General features: G+C 46.5%; 3 protein-coding genes across 8 annotated transcripts in view; 1 reads left to right on the top strand and 2 right to left on the bottom strand.

The window, feature by feature from the left end:
* The window catches only part of LOC137420770 (zinc finger MYM-type protein 3-like), a 126,536-nt gene extending 124,131 nt beyond the window's left edge, over positions 1–2,405 (bottom strand). For 4 of the 6 annotated variants that reach the window (XR_013622481.1, XM_078772301.1, XM_078772303.1 and 1 more), the window contains exon 1: positions 2,098–2,405. The gene's annotated coding sequence lies outside the window, so the exon portion shown is untranslated. The remainder of the gene's footprint in view (positions 1–2,097) is intronic. The other 2 variants (XM_078772302.1, XM_078772305.1) reach the window with 1 other exon arrangement.
* A 2,832-nt stretch (positions 2,406–5,237) lies between these two features.
* Positions 5,238–20,425, bottom strand: part of SMS (spermine synthase) — a 114,408-nt gene continuing 99,220 nt past the window's right edge. Inside the window, exons 10-11 of the mRNA XM_078772328.1 lie at positions 6,953–7,068; positions 5,238–6,227 (exon numbers count right to left, since the gene is read on the bottom strand). Coding sequence (XP_078628454.1) covers positions 6,128–6,227; positions 6,953–7,068 — 216 coding nt within the window. The 3' untranslated portion in view covers positions 5,238–6,127. The remainder of the gene's footprint in view (positions 6,228–6,952; positions 7,069–20,425) is intronic.
* Positions 16,175–20,425, top strand: part of PDHA1 (pyruvate dehydrogenase E1 subunit alpha 1) — a 143,834-nt gene continuing 139,583 nt past the window's right edge. Inside the window, exon 1 of the mRNA XM_078772326.1 lies at positions 16,175–16,285. Within this exon, the coding sequence (XP_078628452.1) occupies positions 16,190–16,285 (96 nt within the window). The 5' untranslated portion in view covers positions 16,175–16,189. The remainder of the gene's footprint in view (positions 16,286–20,425) is intronic.

Below are 20,425 nucleotides of genomic sequence, written 5' to 3'. Positions count from 1 at the left end.
CACTTGTGTTGCTCCACTAATTTAATGCTCACCTCGCAGCACCCAAATGACCGAGCGGTGATCAAAAAATGTCGAATACGCACTTCGCTACTACACCGACGTATTGCACGTTGACATCCCTTCGCATTTGATGAAATACACATTCAAACCAGAACGCACTCAGTAGAGAGCATACCTCCGCCAGGGGAACAGTTTACGTTTTGTATCCTAAGAGTAGACCAGAAAATCACAATACAGAATCACATTTAATCAAAATCATCCGTCCACAACTTTAAGATATCCTGCCATGTATCGTTTTTGGCACGATCTCCCAATGGTGAAGATTCATTTAAAAAATTCTACTAGCCGGATCTGGATCCGGATCTTCACCAAAATTGAAGCAATTAGTCCTGGTCACACACCGAACCTGTCCACCAAGTTTCGTCCAAATCCTTCCATAACGTTTTGAGATATCCTGCTACATGTTGATTTTAGCCCTATCACTCAATGGTGAAGAATTACTTATAAAATTCTACTAGCCGGATCTGGATCCGGATCTTCACCAAAATTGAAGTGAATAGTCCTGGTCACACACACAACCTGTTTGTCGTTAAAGGCGGCAAAAAGGGTTGGCGTCAGGAAGGGCATCCGGCCGTAAAACATTGCTTCAAAAAGGGGACCAAAAAAAACAACAACAACCACGGTTCCCGAAAAAGGCCAACCCCCGCTTTGCGGGGAAAAATGGCCTCTAAATGTGGTTATTACACACACAACCTGTCCACCAAGTTCGTCCAAATCCATCCATAACTTTTTGAGATATCCTGCTATATGTTGATTTTAGCCCTATCACTCAATGGTGAAGAATCACTTATAAAATTGAACCAGCCGGATCTGGATCCGGATCTTCACCAAAATTGAAGTGAATAGTCCTGGTCACACACACAACCTGTCCACCAAGTTCGTCCAAATCCGTCCATAACTTTTTCAGATATCCTGCTAAATGTTGAATTTAGCCCGATCACTCAATGGTGAAGAATTCCTGGTGTTGGGCTAGCGGCTAGGGTGCCAGCTTAGGATCCCAGGATCCTGGGTTCGAATCCCGGTCGATCGCTGAATTAACGCCAGGGGGGTTGACTCAGCCTGTCATCCTTCCGAGGTCGGCTAATTGAGTACCAGTTCACTGGTAATTCCCTGCTCGTAGTAAAAGGCGACAAAAAGGGTTGGCGGCAGGAAGGGCATCCGGCCGTAAAACATTGCTTCAAAAAGGGGACCAAAAAACAACAACCACGGTCCCCGAAAAAGGCCAACCCCCGCTTTGCGGGGAAAAATGGCCTCTAAAGGTGGTTATTATTATTTTTTAATACTCAATGGTGAAGAATCACATAAAATTTAATAATTCTCATATCCGAATCCATATTCAGATCTTCACCAAAACTGAATCGATTCGTGCTCGTCACACCCACAACCGGTCCACAAAGCTTCGTCCAAATCCGTCCACAACTTTTTGAGATATCCCGCTGTGTATAGTTTTTGGCCCCATCTCCCAATGGTGAAAAATCACTTTAAAAATTCTAGTAGCCGGATCCGAATCCAGATCTTCACCAAAATTTAATCATTTCGTCGGTGTCACATACGCTACCTTTCTGCCAAATTTAGTCCAAACCCGTCCACAACGTTTTGAGATATTTTTTTCACAAACGGAGACACAGACAAACGGACAGACAGGGGTGAAAACATAACCTCCATCCACCTTTGGTGGCGGAGGTAACAATTTGCAGTGCATGTTGAAAGCCAAGCATCAAATGCATTCCCCTCCCAGGACCACCAATGACGAGATTGCAGACCGCTCGGCAGGTGAAAGAAATGATTATACAGGTACAGTTACTGTGGTGCAATACGAGGTGGTGTGATGGAACAGAGATTTGCAGTCATTCGCAAGCAGCAGCGCTGCCATTCTACACCTGTACGTTCTTCCCGTTACTATGACAACAGCTCCTGAAGGCAACGTGACGATGACATCGAAGGAAATCGCTTCTCAAAGGACAAATAACAAACGCATTGTTAATGTAACGACATGTACATCAATAAATATGTATCATCAGTTAATCAAAATTTCACCTGAATCGACGTTTAAGCGAAGTGAAACAGCTTCCGTGGAGATTAAAGCATCAAAGCACACGACGAGAACATTGACTGATTGAGAGGTTGTTAAAACCGAAACAGAAACGCAAGAATGTGAGGAGAATGGGTTGCTGGCAAAAAAAAAAACATGTACGGAAGAAAGATTGCTTTCGATGTACAGACACAGCCAAAGGCTAAGTTACAAGGAGAACCACGAATAAATGGGATGTAGAATGGACGGGAGAACGACAAACGGACATGACACATTCACATTGGGCGCCATCTTGGCCTCGAAATCGCAATATGGCTAAAACGCACCAATTCCGTTTCAATGTCATATTTCCTCTCTTCATCTCCTCATCTATGTGCTTGTCATATAAATATTTGTTACACACATTTACGCACAAAAACTATTTTATATCAAGTTTTAAAATACCGCCAAAAAATTTCTTACGTCTTTCCAATAAAGCCAGTCACGTATTTTTTTTTTGCATTGACCAAATAACGCGTCTGCGTCATACGTCACGTTTTAATGTTTTATTGTCCGTTTTTTTACGTCCCAGTCACATTTGTAATGTATTTTCATTGAACAAATAACGCGACTGCGTCATACGTATTGAGATCGCGTTCCTCACGTGTTTCTCTCTTCCGCCAAACAACACTTTCAGACCCGAATGGAACCATAAACGGCGCGTGATGCTAATACCTTACCTGAACTATGTTCAAGGTGAGCTAAAAATGGACAATTCATTTATAAAATAAATAATACTAATAATGCTGAAACCAAAAAAATCGCTATGAACTAACGCGAACTATACCATCATGATGGCTAAATCGCGAACAAATATTTTAGCGAATAAAGAAGCACTAAATTCAATTAGTTTCCAACACAATACTTTGATAGTGGAATACACACCTTAAAACAAAATATACACTATTCTTCTTATCGCTGGGTGAACCATTTATTTTTATATTTGCTTCCATTTTGGAAAATTAAAAATTCGTGCAGCACACGTTTGCATAACCTCAGTAGCAAACACAACCCACCCCTCCATACCATACAATATATAATCACGGCATTTTCACAAACTGTCCAATGTCCATGCATACACTACTCACAATAAGTTAGGGATATTAGCAGGTGCTTCGGTGTGGTTGATTTTGTGTATTATGTTTTAAAAAGTTGTTGGTCCTAATTCTATGGTTATTAATGAGTGTGACAAAGCACAGCATTCTTGATTTCAATACCCGAACCTCTACAAAAAAAAAAAAAAAAAAAAAAACTCACTCCCACAATATCCCTAACTTATTGTGAGTAGTGTATATCACCATTATACTCCAAAAGTAAATTCTCACCAAAGGCAAACCCATTTTATTTCCCTCTCTCTAAATAGTCTGTAGTTCTTGTGATTAAACATGCAGATCAGGCAAAATTTTCTGCGTTTCGTCTAATTGTGTTTTTTTTCTTTTTGTATACAAGATCGAGGCTCGTGAAAGAGCGAACATGAATTCCACAGAAAGACAAACCGACACATAAAACATATAACGTCGGGAGCGGTAGACAAGATGGGGAGAGAGGGGGAAGGACACAAACACAACATTTGAGAGCAGGGACTGAGAGACATCGAGAGATCTGTGGGAGGGAGAGGGCTGTGGGAGGGAGAGGGCTTTGGGGGGGGGAGGCATGGGAAGGGGGGTGGGGGGGGGGGGTGGGAGGTATAAAACATATGGACACTGCCAGGACTTCCAGGAAAGAAGTTGGAATTTCAAACAAGGTGGATCTGGGGTGAATTAGCGGGGGTAGAAAAGATCAAGGTTTTGGATGGGGGAAGACAAGAGATGGTGGTGAACAGCTGTTTTAAAGACCTGGAGGGAGGAGTGCGAGTTTGTTCCAGAGGCGGGAGAAAAGAGGAATGAAAGGGTGAAGGTGAGCAGAGAGCCGAGATTTCGGCAGTTTAACCATCAGAGGGTTGCTGGCAGATCTTGTGCGACCTTTAGGAATATTTGGGGGACAGAGCACAGAGAGAGCTGGGGGAGCAAGGCCGGAGAGGAGTCGGTAGAAGACAAAGACCACCTACCTGCCTGCGGTGAGTGAGTGAGTGAAAGGTCCTCAGAGATAGCTTCATCGCGGGAGATTCCAATGATTCTGAAAGCTTTGGTTTCAACAGCGTGAAGCCGAGCTAAGTGTGAGGCAGGAGCACCGGCCCATAGGGGAGAACAGTATTCCATTGAGCTGCGGATGAAAGCCTTGTATGTGGTGAGGAGCTCAGGTGTGCCTAGGAAGGACTTCGCACGACGGAGGATGCCCAGTCGGCAACTGGCTTTGGAGGCCAGCTTGGAAATATGGTTTTCCCAAGAAAGATCATGGCAGATAGTGAGACCCAAAAGCTTGAGCGACTGAACTTCTTGGAGAGGATTGTTGAGAAAGCAGATGGGAGGGTTGTCCAGTCGATCTTTTCGGAGAGACATAGTAAGAGTGTGAGATTTGTCAGGATTGAAAGACATGTTCCACTTGTTTGACCAGTCTGTGATTTTGTCCAGGTCTTCAGAGAGTGAGGAGGCTGCAGACTGCCGATCTGAGGGAAGAGGTATGGAGCGGCAGAGAGTGGAGTCATCAGCAAAGAGATAGAGAGGATTTTCCAGAGAGTCGGAGAGATCATTGATAAAGACCAGAAAAAGCACAGGGCCCAGAACACTGCCTTGGGGAACTCCAGCCTGAACAGGCAGGGGAGATTAGAGAAACCCATTCAGGGCCACATGTTGACTATGACCAGAGAGGAAGTCCGCAAGCCATGAGTGGAGATTTCCATGGATACCATCGGAGGAGAGTTTGGTGAGCAGAGCGGGGTGCCAGACCGTATCGAAGGCACGTGATATGTCAAGGGAGACAGCTCTGAATCTGTTCTGTTCCTCAATCCTGCAGTACTCGTCTTTGGGCGGTTCAAGAAAAACACTTTGAATGAAAGTGAAAGTTCGCTCAGAATCGTTTCTGGCTGATGAGATTTCTCCAAATGAAAAATATATATAGATATTTCTCTGTTACAAACGGAAATAACAAGGGATCAAACAAAAAGTTTGTCAGAAGAGGAAGCAATTCAGTCAATCATACCTGAACACAAAAAAAAAAAAAAAAAGGATAAAATTCCACAAGAAAAATAGGGAGTTTAATTTTAAAGGAGCCATAAACATGTCTACTTGACCCTCAACGGATAATATTCCATTTCAGAACAAAACTTAAAAGGAACAAAATTTCGGATTTGCCAGATCAATGTTACAATGCATGCTGCAGGAGGTCAGAACTTCTTCTTTTTTTTTTTTTTTCTACTTCCTACAATGCAATATCAGTTTGTGAACAACACCAATCACCTTCACCAATTTTTTTTCCACAAGTGAAGACGTCCTAAACAGTCTCTGGTAGATTTAATCTTGAAGGATTGTACTGTCGTGTTGAAAAGACAAACATTGCAAGAAATTGAGGTATGCTGTATTTAACTTCTAAAATTCAGAAAAATAAAATACACATATTTCCTCTTCCAATCGACACTTCATCAACATTGGTGTGCAGATTATCAGGTATGGTATTTCTTTTCACATTTCTGCTTGAAGACCTTCAAATCACAACCTCAAAAATAAACTAGAAAGATTTTTCTTTGCTGAAATTACAATGTAGATTTCAAGCATTCAAGAGCACCAACACCAAGACAGAAACCATCTAAATAATACCAATAATGCATAAAATAAGACAAACAACAAGATTATACCAACCTCAATTTGCAGCAAGCACCGAAATAATATAATTCTGTCATTGGAATGGAATTTCAAGTAATTTGAACATCATGATTGTTTCTTCTCATAAGCAAAGTAATATTCTGTCTCGTTCCTAAATATGTAGAAATATGTAATTAGAGTTTTAGACAGCAGCAAGATAAAATAAAAATAAAAACAGAGTCTACATTCATAATAAAAAGTAAACTGCAAAAAAGAACAAAGATTTACTGAGAGACATATTTTAGCTCTCATGTTCTTGCTAATTATTCTGATCGCCCGTTTCTCTCAGCTCCTTTTCACACGCCTTGCATCTTTCATCATTGTCTTCTTGCTTCTTCCACACGATGTAGAAAACCCAGCTGATTCAAAAGGGTAAAGGAAGCAAGCTTTGTATGGGTTCATGCATGTACTTCATTCGGCATTCTTGTTCACGTCATTTATCAGCAAAGACAGAAATAAAAAGAAAGCCACCATCAGTGATAGATCATTATACTCTTCTGGCCTACATTGGCAGATGGTAACATAGTTTAAGTGCTGAAACAGGCTTATCCTGAGGACTTTGACTGAAGATCCAGACAGCGAGGAATGCTTTTGGTTCACCTGTGTTTTTGAATTTGCTGTCCATATTGAATCTCATGCGTACAAGCATTAACCTCTTAGTGTACTGGTACTCAATCTAACATACACGTAAATAATTTGTGACAATGTCCATGGGCCATGGAGAAGTACCCTCTACCAATGCAATGCTGGCTGAAATAGGCTCAAACGGAATAGTGGCATTAGATGGTAGATTCTGGAACGGAGGAGTGTGGGGGGGGGGAGCTGCACTCATAAAAAGTAGTGGTCGTAGAAGATGCTTAAACACAGACTTATAAGACTCCATGCAGCTCTAACAATTTGATTGCTGTGTTGCCTCACGTGTATAATCATAAAGCGTTGCTCTGCCAAGGTAAAAATGACAGCACAAATTCACTTGCATTTTCCTACAACACACACCAAGCCCCCACTCCTACAACTCCTACACCACCACCACCTTACCCCACACATCAATATGCCAAAGTGCCTCACTTTATACAAAGGATACAGCTCCATGTAGGAAGGAACGCAGACAGTTTTTCGAGAAAACTCCACCAGAGGTTTCACAGATCGCAATGCGTGTTCAAAACGAGTATGTGCTGTTTTATCACTGGCACTGTTACCCTGCATAAGGTGGAAGAGAATGGACGAGGGTATGGCAAAGGAGGATAAAAAGACAATTGATAGTGACAATTAGTGGACACAGCAGGAGATAAAGTGAGAAATTGGAGGATGAGTAGGATGACAGTGTGCAATGGGACAATATGAAGAAACCAGCCATAATCAAACCAATCAAACAAGTTCATCTGGTAATGCAAACATTTAAAGATCATTAGAATCTGTTATAATGGACTGTTTGAATCATATAATTAACTGATTGAAAAAAAAAAAAAAAAAAAAAAAAACGTTCATATTGGGCACAGCACAATTCAGTGGGGTATGACAAAACTATGCAGCATTTCAAATCAGTCCAAAATGAATTCCATTTTCCTTAATTGAAGTAATAAATAGTTTTCGATGAACAATGTTAACAGACAGTTGCCACCATCAGTGATGGGCTAGCGGCTAGGGTGCCGGCTTAGGATCCCAGGATCCTGGGTTCGAATCCCGGTCGATTGCTGAATTAACGCCAGGGGGGTTGACTCAGCCTGTCATCCTTCCGAGGTCGGCTAATTGAGTACCAGTTCACTGGTAATTCCCTGTTTGTCGCTAAAGGCGGCAAAAAGGGTTGGTGTCAGGAAGGGCATCCGGCCGTAAAACATTGCTTCAAAAAGGGGACCAAAAAACAACAACAACCACGGTTCCCGAAAAAGGCCAACCCCTGCTTGCGGGGAAAAATGGCCTCTAAAGGTGGTTATTTTTTTTTTATATAATGTTAACAGACAGATTAAGTAGACTTTCCAATTGTGGGATGGACAAAAAAAATCATGTGCAACGTTATTTTTGGAACATGTTTCCCAAGCATGTGCAACCTTCTTTTCTTAATAGTTTTAAAATGGAAAATTAATATTAACTTCCTAGTAAATAGCACCTGAGTATTTATTTCATGATGACATCGGCAGGGAGAAAAAAAAATTATGCTGCTTTAGATCAACCAAGCTAAAAACGAAAAATAAAATAAAATGACAAAATTTACGAATAAGAGAAAATCTGATAGACCTGGTGACTTCATGGTAAGCAAGACACACTCTCTATCCACCTGTGGCAATAGGGATCAATTAAAAATAATAACAATAATAATAAACATATCTATATATTTTATTTTTTTTTATTATTATTATTATTATTATTTTTCACTGATCTACACATAATACCCCATAATGTCAAAGTGGAATTTTTATTTTCAGACATTTTAACAAAATAATTAAAAATGTAATAGAAAAATATCAAATTTACATACGTATTCAACCCTCTCAATCAACACTTAGTTAAAGTGCCTTTGGCAGTGATTAGTTTCAAGCCTTCTTGGGTATACCTATCAGCTTTGCACATCTGGATATGGGGAATTTCTCCCATTCTTCCTTGCAGATTTGCTCGAGCTCTGTCAAGTGGGATGGGGTGCGTCAGTGAACAGCAATCTTAAAGTCTTTCCACAGATTCTCAATTGGAGGATGAGTTGGACTTTCAAGTCAGGTCTTTGACTGGGCCACTCAACGACTTTCACATTCCTGTGCTGAAACCAGTCCAGTGTTGCTCTGGCTATATGCTTTGGATCATTGTCTTGTCGGAATGTAAACCTTTGCCACAGTCCAAGGTCTTTTGCACTCTGAAGTAGATTCTCCTTAAGGATTTGTCTGTATTTGGCTCCATTCATTGTTCCCTGTATCCTTACAAGTCTTCCCCACCCTGCAGCTGAAAAGCATCACCATAGCATGATGTTGCCGCCACCATGTTTCACAGTGGAGATGGTGTTAGATAGGCGATGAGCTGTGCTCGGTTTCCACCAGACGTAGCACTTTGGATTTGGGCCAAAGAGTTCCATTTTCATCTCATCAGACCACAAAATCTTTTCCCTCATGCTCTCAGTCTTTCATGTGCCTTTTTGCAAACTTCAGGCATGCTGTCATGTGCCTTTTTCTCAGGAGTGGCTTCTGTCTGGCTCCCTAAAACTCCACAAATCCAGATGTGTAAAGCTGATACAGACTTACCCAAGAAGACTCAAAGCTGTAATCACTCCCATAAAGCCTAGATTTGTGAAGGCTGCAGAGACAGTTGTCCTTCCGACAGGTTCTCCTATCCAAGCCAAGGAACTCTGTAGTTCTGTCAGAGTAGTCACTGGGTTGTTGGTCACCTCCCTTACCAAGGTACCTCTTGCCCGATTGCTCAGTTTGGTCGGACGGCCATCTTTAGGAAGAGTCTGGGTAGTTCCATATTATTTCCATATCCTAATGATGGGGCTCACTGTGTTATTGGGAATGTTCACCACTCTAGAAATTATTTTATACACTTCCCCTGATCTATACCTCCTCATTTCTATCTCGGAGTTCTACAGCCGGTTCCTTGGACTTCATGGTTGAGTTTCTGCTCTGACATGCACTGTTCACTGTGGGATCTTATATAGAAAGGTGTATCTCTAAATCATGTCCAATCAATTAAATTGGTCAAAGATGGACTCCAATCAAGTTGTCGAGACACCTCAAGGATGATCAAAGGAAATTGGATGCAACCAAGCTCAATTTGGAGTGTCATAGCAAAGGGGTTGAATACTTATTGACCCAAGACATTTCAGTTTTTCACTTATAATTATCATATAAAAAAATGTAAAAAAAATAAATTCCACTTTGATATTATGGGGTATTATGTGCAGAGCAGTGACAAAATAAATATATTGTGAAACAAAATGTGAAAAAAGTGAAGAGGTGTGAATGCTTTCTGAAGGTGAAGGCACTGTGTATGCATGTGTGCGTGTGTGTATGTATATATGTGTATGTGTGTGTGCTTTGGTGTTGAGTGGTGAAGGTTGATATAAGGGTGGGTGGTTGGTTGGATACATGCTTCACCATGTTTTTTTTGTTTGTTTGTTTGTTTTCCGGTGCTGTGGATTCTGGGAGTGGAAGCTGTTGTTTTGTTGTTGTAGTTTGTGTTTTACTGACCGAGGTTGGGGGTATGTACGCATCCAAGTGTTGTTGCTGCATCTGGAGGCATATGTGCCCCTGCTGGCCCTTTGCTGACCATATCAAGGTTGAAGGGCTGAAAAGGGATGATGCCGAGGACTTAACCGAAAACCTACCTAGTTAGTGAGGCACACCTTGTGACCAGGTGTGTTTTGAAATTATAATTTCGGGATGTCATTTTTTCATTATATATATATCTATATATTGTTGCGAATATGGAATTTGGCCTCCATATCCGCTTGTAAATATTCCCCTATTTTCTCCAATACTCCCCAACTTTCCCCAATCCCCCATTCCCTAGTCCCATTGCATGTAAATAACAATCAGTAGAGCCGACCTTCCCCTTATTCCCCCATTAAATGTCGTGCCCAGGTCCACCGCACCACACGTAGACAACTTTCGGACATCTTCCTAGTTATTCTTAGTCTATGTCAGTTAAGGCCTCGTTTCCATTAATTATGACTCTTCGTTGCACCAGAATGTGATTATATGGCATCAGTAGTGAGTTTAGGACCTTTCCCATACCTCCTCCCATCTTCTTCCCCGTCTACAACAACAGAGGGGCACGGCGCTGCGCGGGGGGGAGTGTGCGTCCTCCCACCGGCTCGGTTCGCCGCCATCGACAATGCGCTCCAGACCATGCGCTCCAGACCATGCGCTCCACGGGGTTACCACGAAGGGGCTCCTTGTCAGCTCCTCGTCAAGGGTGGAGCCTGGTAAACCCCCCGCACGCACCCAATGAGAAGCAACGTGCCGATTCCACGAGGCGGAGCTAACGAGCCGAGGGCGTGTCACTCCCCGCCGGATATACGCGGCCACGCGCCGGATGTGACGTGAGATGCGCCCCAGCTGGAGAAAGAAGGACCTGCGAGCGCTGAAACAGATGCGCCCCCAGCTGGAGAAAGAACGTTGCCTGCGATCGCGGAGAGGAAGAGAAAGGCCCGCCTGAGAAAGAACGTCCCCTCCGAGCGCTGTGAAACCTCCCGCATCTCTGGACCGGACCGGGTCGATTCTAACCTTTGAGCACAGGTGCACCTGGAGCCATCGACAACCGCTTTCCTGCCATCAACCCCCGTGTGAGTCAGCCGTTGTCCCGTTTGTCTGTCGTCTGTCCGGGGTTAATATAAGAGTGTGTCTAAGTGCCCATCTTTTCTGTGCTTTACCTCTAGCCCCTGTAATCTAACCTTTTCCGTACGAATATAATTGAGAATCGAAACATTGGTGTCTGTCATTATAATTCAGCCGTGTGTCTTCTTTTTCCTTATTGAGCCAGCGTGGCGCGGCTTCGTCAACGTCGAGTATAATCGGTAACTTGTGCAGACGTGGTCATACCAAAACCGCTCGGTAAACTAACATCTAAGCCACGTCTGTAACAATTGGTAGTCAGGAGTTGGGATTCGAACCTGGGACTAAATTTATTTAGCCCAAATTTTGGACACCAATTGTACTATTGGCAGTAACAATTGGTGTCGAGGAGTGAGATTCGGACCCGGGACTAAATTAGTTAGGCCCAAATTTTGGGAGGGAAAATCGATTCGGAGCGCGTACGGCGCTCGACCGAATCGATTCGGAGCGCGGTCCCGCGGTTACTGCGCTCGCCGAAATTATAACGAAAAAAAAAAAAATTTTGGATTTGTTTTACGAAACTCGAATTTTGCAAGTCGCGCTATGGCGGATCAAGACGGCTGGGGTCCGGTAGGGGAGAGTGAAGCAGGGTCGATCCAGGACCAAAATGAGGGACAGGAGGAGAGCGAAGCAGTGAGGGCGGCAGGTTCGCAAAATAGCGCCGTCACGCACGAAGAAGCGGGCGCGCAAAATGGCGCCTCGCTGATCACCGCGCCAGCGACCGTGGCAGCGCCCCCGGTGGATTTGAACTTGTTTTTCATACAAATGAAGGCCCTTATGGCCCAGAATAGCGAAGAAATGGAAAGCAGAATGATGGGGGTAATGGGGAACCGAATGGATGCTCAGAGTGAGCGATTGGAGGGCCAATTAGGGGTAATGGGAAACCAAATGGGGGTAATGGGAAACGAAATGGGGGTAATGAGGGACGAAGCGAGGGGTACTGGTGAGAAGGTAGACAAAAATTTTGAGGGGTTAGACAATGGGATAAAAGAGGTGAGAAATGGGTTAATGGGGGTAGAAAACAGAATGGCCGCTCAAGAGAATCAGATAGAGGGAGTGAAACATGGGTTAACGGGGGTAGAAAACAGAATGGCCGCTCAAGAGAATCAAATGGAAGGGATGCAAAAAGGGTTAGAGGGGTTAGAAAACACCATGGAAGGCAAATTGAGGGACATGAGGGACCAAGCGGAAAGGGAAGTTAACCAAATGGGGCAGCAGATAGAGGGGGTCAGAATGGGGGTAGAAACCAAACTGGATGCTCACAGGGAGGAAATGGAGCAGATGAGGGTGGCATCTGGGCAGGAGATGCAAGTGATGGGAGAGGAGATCAGAAGAGGAGTGAGTGAGGAGGTCGGAGGAGTGCGCGAGGAGGTGAGGCACTGTAAGGAGCACATGGAGAAGGAGGTGAGAAAGGGGACGGTAAAGTTACAAGGGGGCATAGAGGTCCTGACGCAGGAGGTGGAACAGCTGACGGAGGGACAAAAAGGACTAACGGAGCAGGTTCAAAGGAACACTGCGGTATTAGGAGGGTTAAAAGTGACACAGAAAGAACTAAAAGACGACTTGATAGCGACGAAGAGGGAATGTCAGATGGTACGTGGGGGACTGACAACGAGGTTGGACGAGGTGGTAGAGGTAATGGAGACGAAGGACCGGCAGGTGAGGACGCACATGGAAACGGTCAAGGTAGCCTTGGAGGACGAGCTTGAGGAGACGTACCGGGGAATAAAAGAGGTGAAGCACAAATTAGAAGAAGTGGAAGAAGGGATGAGTGAAATTAAGAAGCGACGGAGAGGGGATAAGAAAGAGATAAAAGAGGAGATAAAAGAATTGGTCCGAAGTCTGTGTTCGGATCGTGATGATGTGCTCATTAACCGGATGAGGGATTCGCAGGTGATGGAGGAGAAGCGAAGAGGAAGAAGACCTGGTGTAAGTGGTGACCAATATGGTCGTGCGTATGATGCGCCAGGGGATTTAATAAGCTTGGGGGTCGAGATAGACCCGGGTGTTCGTGAGAGGCCGTTGGTGAAGTGTGCGAAAGGTCTGGTGTGCGAAAGAGGAGGTGTGCGAGAAAGTCCGACTCTGGGGTGTGTGAGGAAAAAGTGCGTGCCAAGGAGTGAGTGTGCTGGCAAGAGTGAGTCGGTCGTAGCGCGTGTGCGAGGGGGCACATGGAAGCGCGGTGTGGTGAGTGTTACAGAGGGTGTAACGGGAGAGTGTGCGCGAGAAAGGTGTGTGACGGACAGGTGCATGAGGAAAGAGTGTGCTGTCAAGAGTAAGGGTGAGTGCGTGGTCAAGAGTGGTGGTGAGAGTAGTGAGAGTGACCAGGAGAGTGAGCTGGTTGTGACAGGTGAGCGAGGATGTACACCTGGGATGGAAGGATGCACACCTGGAATGGTAGAGCGTGAGTGGGAATGCACGCTGGAGTTGGTGGTGAGGCACGTGGTTGGGTGTGCGAATGAGAGCACACCTGTGATTGTCACAGAGGAGGTGACTGAGGAGGGGGCGCGAAGAGGTGTTTTGGTGAGGTGTGCGACCAACGAATGTGTGCCAAAGTGTTCGGTGGTCAGGTGTGTGACCAAGGCTGTGAGTGGAATGAGGGTACCTGGGTGTGTAAGGAAAGGTACGAGGAGCATGAGCACGGCTGGATGTGTGAGCAAGGAACGGGCTTCGGGGTGTAAGCATGCAGGTGAAGCATCGACATTAAACGGGTTAGAGGTTAGGTCGACTTTTAGCCGAATCGGGCCCTCGGTGCGTGCCGGGCCTCGCTTTGAACGGCCGCGTCCGTGCTCCACTAGGCGGAGCTGGCAGCCCGATAGAAAGGGTCGTCATGGCGACCACTTTTTGGTGAGACGTGCCGGCAGGTCGAGGGCGGGACATTGGATGGCTCCGTGCCGAGATGGTGCGTGGGATCTCGGCACGGGTAAGCCCCCGTCCCTGCCCCGAATGCCGGACGCATCCAGCCGCTGGCACAGAACAACCCGCATCCATTGCTTGGCTTTACGAAGCCGGGCTTTGGACAGGAATTGGCGCACCGAGAGGTATTAGTGAGTCGACTGGGTGATGAGGTTAGTGTTTTGGACCCAAAATTAGAGAAAAACAAAATTTGATGATTGGCAAGGGATTGGCAGTAGTGATTGGCAGATGATGGGCAGTGATTGGCAAATTTTTAATTTGTTGAAATTTGATGTGCAAAATTGGTAGTGAGAGACCCCCGATGTGGTGGGATGGCAAATCCACCATCCCTCACAGGTGGGGGCAAAGGAGCAATAGCTTATGGGGTGTATGGCAGTGAAAACTAGCCCGGGTGGGTTAGGTTATATTGATAGGGCCCTAGAAGATGACATTAGGTGACGTTAAGATTAGTTAGTGACTGATACCTGTAGTGGGGACGCAGGTAGATTAGTATGGATGATAATGACGAGGGAGCGCAATAGTTTAAAGGGACGACTGGGAAGCGCAAGTTTCAGAAGGGAGTAGTTAGCTGAGATGATGCTGTGTGTGTGAGAATTGAACAGGTGTGATTGCACAGGTGTGCAACTGGACAGGTGTGTGGAGCAGTGTATGAGTAGTGAGTGTTGTGGATCAGCGCGAATGCGCTTGGGGAGAGAAGGGTGCAGGTGGCACCAGGTGTGAGAGCACAGGTGTGCAAGTACAGGTGTGTGGAGAGAGTTGGAGTAAGTGGTACGGAGTGGTGTGCATGGTGCGAAGGTGTGGATGGGGGAAGAGTGGACCCCTTTCACGAGTACCCGGGGCGGGTAGTGTAAGTGTTAGGTAGAGGGTACAGGTAAATTGTGGTTGGATATTGGCATTTGTGGTGCGGTGGCAGAATGGTGTTGTGGATGGGTGCATTAGTGTTGTGGAAATGGCTGGGCGTGTAGCCTGTTAGAGCGTGTAGTTGGTTGGGCACTCCACCACTGTGAGGATGTCGGCCAGGTGAGGCCGCAGGTGGGCTCTGGGAGCCGGTAGAGTTGTGGATGGGGCCCGAGGATCCGGAGGACGGACCCGGGTAGCCCAGTGCCAGAGAGGGCACCGAGTGGGGAGAGTGCCAGAGGGCCTTCCCCAGGTAGTTAGGTTAGGGTAAGGAGCAGGTAAGCTCGGAGGCAACTGCAGTGGTGGAGGTGTGCAGGTGGGTAGACCCACTGGGAGAGGTACACGCCGCAGCCCAGAAATTGTGCGAGGGCACCGGGAGATGAATCGGGGGAGTGAGACCCCAAATTGAAGAGCACCACAGTTTGGCCAATGGGAATTGGTTTTTAGAACCCATAGTGTAAGAGCGCCAATGGTTTGGCCGGAGAAAGACCCCGGGTAGTGTAAAGTTGTTAAAGTCATTTAGGAGATAGTTAGGATTGATGAACCTGTCGCACCATACGCAGCCACTTACCTGTGGTGATGATGATGACTCCACACCTGTGTTTTCTTTGTTTTGTTGCAGAAAATGAAATTGCTGTGTGGATTGTGAGACGCATCACGACGTGGATGAGACATTGGGGTGATTCCATCTCTCCCTCCTTAGGAGGGACTGATGATGAATTGGTAATGGCAAATTATAATGTTGAGTTGGAGATGGCAAATTTTGAGGAGAGTTGAAAATGGCAAATTTGATTGGTTAGGAGGGAGAGAAGACGAATTTGGTTTATGGGAGGAACGGGGAAGACAGTAGGGATGTTTGTTGATTTGTAAAGTAGATGTTTATGGGTAGTGTTGTGTTTTGTGGATACAGTAAGGGTTAAGGGAGGGGCCATGTAGGTTACCTGGTGGGGGGGGGGGGCGTACGATAGGAACGTACCTGTCTCACCTGGTTCCCATGTGCCCCCAGTGTGCATCACCTTACATTGCGTGCACTTTTGCGCCCTTACCACCTTACTCACTTGTCTGCTTCTTTTGTCTCCCACCTCCGAGGATCTGGCTTTGGGGTAGAGAGAGAGGAGAGAGATGTGCTGGCTGCGCAGTTGTGGGCCTGCACTTTCGCTGTTTGCTGCCGGGATCGATACACCATATGGACCGCAATGTTTGTGGCCACCCACAATGGACCGCAGTTCGTTTGCGGCCAAGCACCACCCGTTGATGGACCTATGGGTCAACGTGGCACCTATGCCATACAGGTGAACCACTAATAGTTAACACCACTGAAGGCCACACGAAGAGCAAGAGACACCTGCAGGGTTAGGGGTTGTCGCATTTATTTTTAATCATTGAACAATGGTGACTGCACCGATTGGTGGTGGGGTGGTGCTTTTGATGCTGGGATGGGGTGCTCTGCACGTTATTAAAGGCCGTCGGCCACAGAGCACTCGTGGGTTGGTGTATCGATGCTGGCAAGCGCGCTCTCTCTATGCATAACATCTGCATGTGTTCCTCCAAAGACAGGTCCTGGATCGTAGTGTAGATATCAGCGTAATCTTGTAAATAATGCTCCCTACCGGCTGTATGTGTAGTTTGCGAATTCTTTCCGGATTCGGTTATCCTGTGGGTGTGTTTCTGTGAGGAGAAGGGTGCAACGTCGCAGGGGGACATATTTACTCATTTGTGAATATCTGTAAAACTGTCGCACTCAGGGTAGAGTTAATAGTAGAGGGAACTACATTGCGTGCCACACTAAAGTAGGTAAAAATTTATCGGGTCGGGACGCCCCGAGGGTAGAGAAGGGTGCAATGTTGCGAATATGGAATTTGGCCTCCATATCCGCTTGTAAATATTCCCCTATTTTCTCCAATACTCCCCAACTTTCCCCAATCCCCCATTCCCTAGTCCCATTGCATGTAAATAACAATCAGTAGAGCCGACCTTCCCCTTATTCCCCCATTAAATGTCGTGCCCAGGTCCACCGCACCACACGTAGACAACTTTCGGACATCTTCCTAGTTATTCTTAGTCTATGTCAGTTAAGGCCTCGTTTCCATTAATTATGACTCTTCGTTGCACCAGAATGTGATTATATGGCATCAGTAGTGAGTTTAGGACCTTTCCCATACCTCCTCCCATCTTCTTCCCCGTCTACAACAACAGAGGGGCACGGCGCTGCGCGGGGGGGAGTGTGCGTCCTCCCACCGGCTCGGTTCGCCGCCATCGACAATGCGCTCCAGACCATGCGCTCCAGACCATGCGCTCCACGGGGTTACCACGAAGGGGCTCCTTGTCAGCTCCTCGTCAAGGGCGGAGCCTGGTAAACCCCCCGCACGCACCCAATGAGAAGCAACGTGCCGATTCCACGAGGCGGAGCTAACGAGCCGAGGGCGTGTCACTCCCCGCCGGATATACGCGGCCACGCGCCGGATGTGACGTGAGATGCGCCCCAGCTGGAGAAAGAAGGACCTGCGAGCGCTGAAACAGATGCGCCCCCAGCTGGAGAAAGAACGTTGCCTGCGATCGCGGAGAGGAAGAGAAAGGCCCGCCTGAGAAAGAACGTCCCCTCCGAGCGCTGTGAAACCTCCCGCATCTCTGGACCGGACCGGGTCGATTCTAACCTTTGAGCACAGGTGCACCTGGAGCCATCGACAACCGCTTTCCTGCCATCAACCCCCGTGTGAGTCAGCCGTTGTCCCGTTTGTCTGTCGTCTGTCCGGGGTTAATATAAGAGTGTGTCTAAGTGCCCATCTTTTCTGTGCTTTACCTCTAGCCCCTGTAATCTAACCTTTTCCGTACGAATATAATTGAGAATCGAAACATTGGTGTCTGTCATTATAATTCAGCCGTGTGTCTTCTTTTTCCTTATTGAGCCAGCGTGGCGCGGCTTCGTCAACGTCGAGTATAATCGGTAACTTGTGCAGACGTGGTCATACCAAAACCGCTCGGTAAACTAACATCTAAGCCACGTCTGTAACAATATATATATATATATTGTTGTGGATATGAGGATTGTGGTTTTTTTTATTGTGTTTTTTATTATTAGTGCTTTATTCTGGACCCTCCTACCTCCAGTTAAGTATAAAGGTCGAAGGGCGTCCCATAATTAGGTCATAAACAATCACGTCAGCCAATCATAGATTTCCCCCTTTGTTGATAGTTATATCTTTATTATGTGTATTAGGGTAAGGCTTTGTCTTCCATTAAAATGACACTCCATTGCACCAAATGAAACAAGATAGATTCCCTTTCATTCCCATTCCCAAAATCTCTATTTCCATTTACATCCCCTCCAAGTCTCCATTGCCAACCGCACTGGGCAGTTTGCCAGGTTTGTTACAGCGGTGGGTTGCTGATTTCGCCCCAAGGCCGCCATTGAACATGTGCTCAGCTCGGGGAAGAAGGGCGTGCCCGCCCATCGTCATCAAGGGCGGAGCCAGAGGGCCGTGCCGACCAATCAGGGCCGAGGCGAGCTGACCGATGGGCGTGTCCTGAAGGCCGGCGGCTTGATCGCCTGAGGCGCTATAAAAGCGCGCGCGCAAGAACCGAGTAGTAGTTGGACAGGGAGACGTGTGGTTGTTGAGTTGAGTGGTTGGACCAGATGAGTTTTGACAAGATGAGAGAGACGAGTCCTGAAAAGAGCACGCGACGTCCACACAACCGCGGCAGCTTCAGCAGCCACAGCAGCAACAACAGCAGCTTGGGGCTTTGACGGCAGTTTTGAGCAGGGCCGCGAAGGAACGGCGGCTGCGAAACGCACCGATCGTGCTGCAGGACCCGTTGGACCCTCCTCTCCCTCCAGCCATCCACCTCCTGCCTTTCCATCCTTTTGTGTACGTGAGTTTGTTCTGTGTGTCTTGTCCCTGGGTTAATTAAGACTGTAGGTGAGCTGGCGATTTTCACTGTGTCTCTAATATCTTCTGTATATTATTTTCTTATCTTTCCTTCTCCTTGGTTACTTTGAGCATGTAAATAGTAGGAATAAATTTAGTAGTATTGCCAACCTTTTCGTCTTCTTCTTCTTCTTCACATCCGTGTCGCTTTTGTCTTTTCCATATTGAATATCTGTGGCGCGAATTTGGCCAACGTTCGGGAATCGGGTTAGTCGGGGTAACTCTTAGGGCCGCGGGGCCATCCGCTCGGCAAACCAACATCTTATCCGCGGTCCGTAACAATTGGTAGTCAGGAGTTGGGATTCGAACCTGGGACTAAATTTATTTAGCCCAAATTTTGGACACCAATTGTACTATTGGCCGTAACAATTGGTGTCGGGAGCGGGGTCGGACCCGAAGCGCGCTTAACGCGCTCAAAATTACGAGCAGCTGAAATTTGATTTGTTTTAAAGAAAAACCCAAATTTTGAAATCGCGCCATGGCTAGTCAAGGCGATCGGATGCCGGTGGGGGAACGAGGAGAGGGGTTAGGAGTAACCCAGGATCAGAGGGAGGAGAACAATGAGGAGGTGGTTGAGGAGGTTTCAGGCGCGCAAAATGGCATCCTCGCGCACGTGGGTGCAGCGGCGCCAAATGTCGCCGCGGCCGCGACCGTGGCAGCACCGGTGGATTTTAACCTTTTTATGATGCAAATGGAGGCCCTTATGGCCAAGAATAGTGAGCAATTGGGAAACCAAATCGGAGGATTGGAAAACAGAATGGGGGCAATGAGGGATGAAGCAAGGGGTACCGGTGAGCAGCTAGAAGCTAAATTTGAGGGGTTAGACAAGAAATTTGAGGGGTTAGACAATGGGATAGAAGGGGTGAAACACATGGGTTAACGGGGGTGGAAAATAGAATGGCTGCCCAGGAGAATCAGATAGAGGGGGTGAAACATGGGTTAACGGGGGTGGAAAATAGAATGGCTGCCCAGGAGAATCAGATAGAGGGGGTGAAAAATGGGTTAAGGGGGTTAGAAAACACAATGGACGACAAATTGCGGGAAGTAGGGGAGCAATCCGCACGGGAAATCAAACGGATGGGGAACCAGATAGAGGAGGTGAAAATCGGGTTAGAAGGTAAATTGGATTCTCAGAGGGATGAATTGGGACAGATGAGGGTGGCATCTACTAAGGAGATGGAGGAGATGGAGGAGATGAAGGAGATGAAGGAGATGAAGGAGATGAAGGAGATGAAGGAGATGGAGGAGATGAAGGAGGAGATGAAGGAGGAGATGAAGGAGGAGATGAAGGAGGAGATACGACGAGGTGTAAGCGAGGTCTCGGGGGTACGCGAGGAGGTAAAGCGAGGTGAAAAGCGTATGGAGAAAGAGGTGAGGAATAATACGGCTAGGTTACAGGGGGGAATAGAGGGTCTGACGAGGGGAGTAGAACAGCTGACAGTGGGACAAAAGGAACTCGTAGACCAAGTGGAAAAGAACACTGCAATAATCGGGGGGTTAAAAGCG

Source organism: Myxine glutinosa, chromosome 2, assembly GCF_964187855.1.
Source record: "Myxine glutinosa chromosome 2, kmMyxGlut1.1, whole genome shotgun sequence".
NCBI classification, from domain to species: Eukaryota; Metazoa; Chordata; class Myxini; order Myxiniformes; family Myxinidae; genus Myxine; species Myxine glutinosa.
Note: the sequence above shows the minus strand (reverse complement) of the source record. Positions and strands in the feature narration are given on the sequence as shown.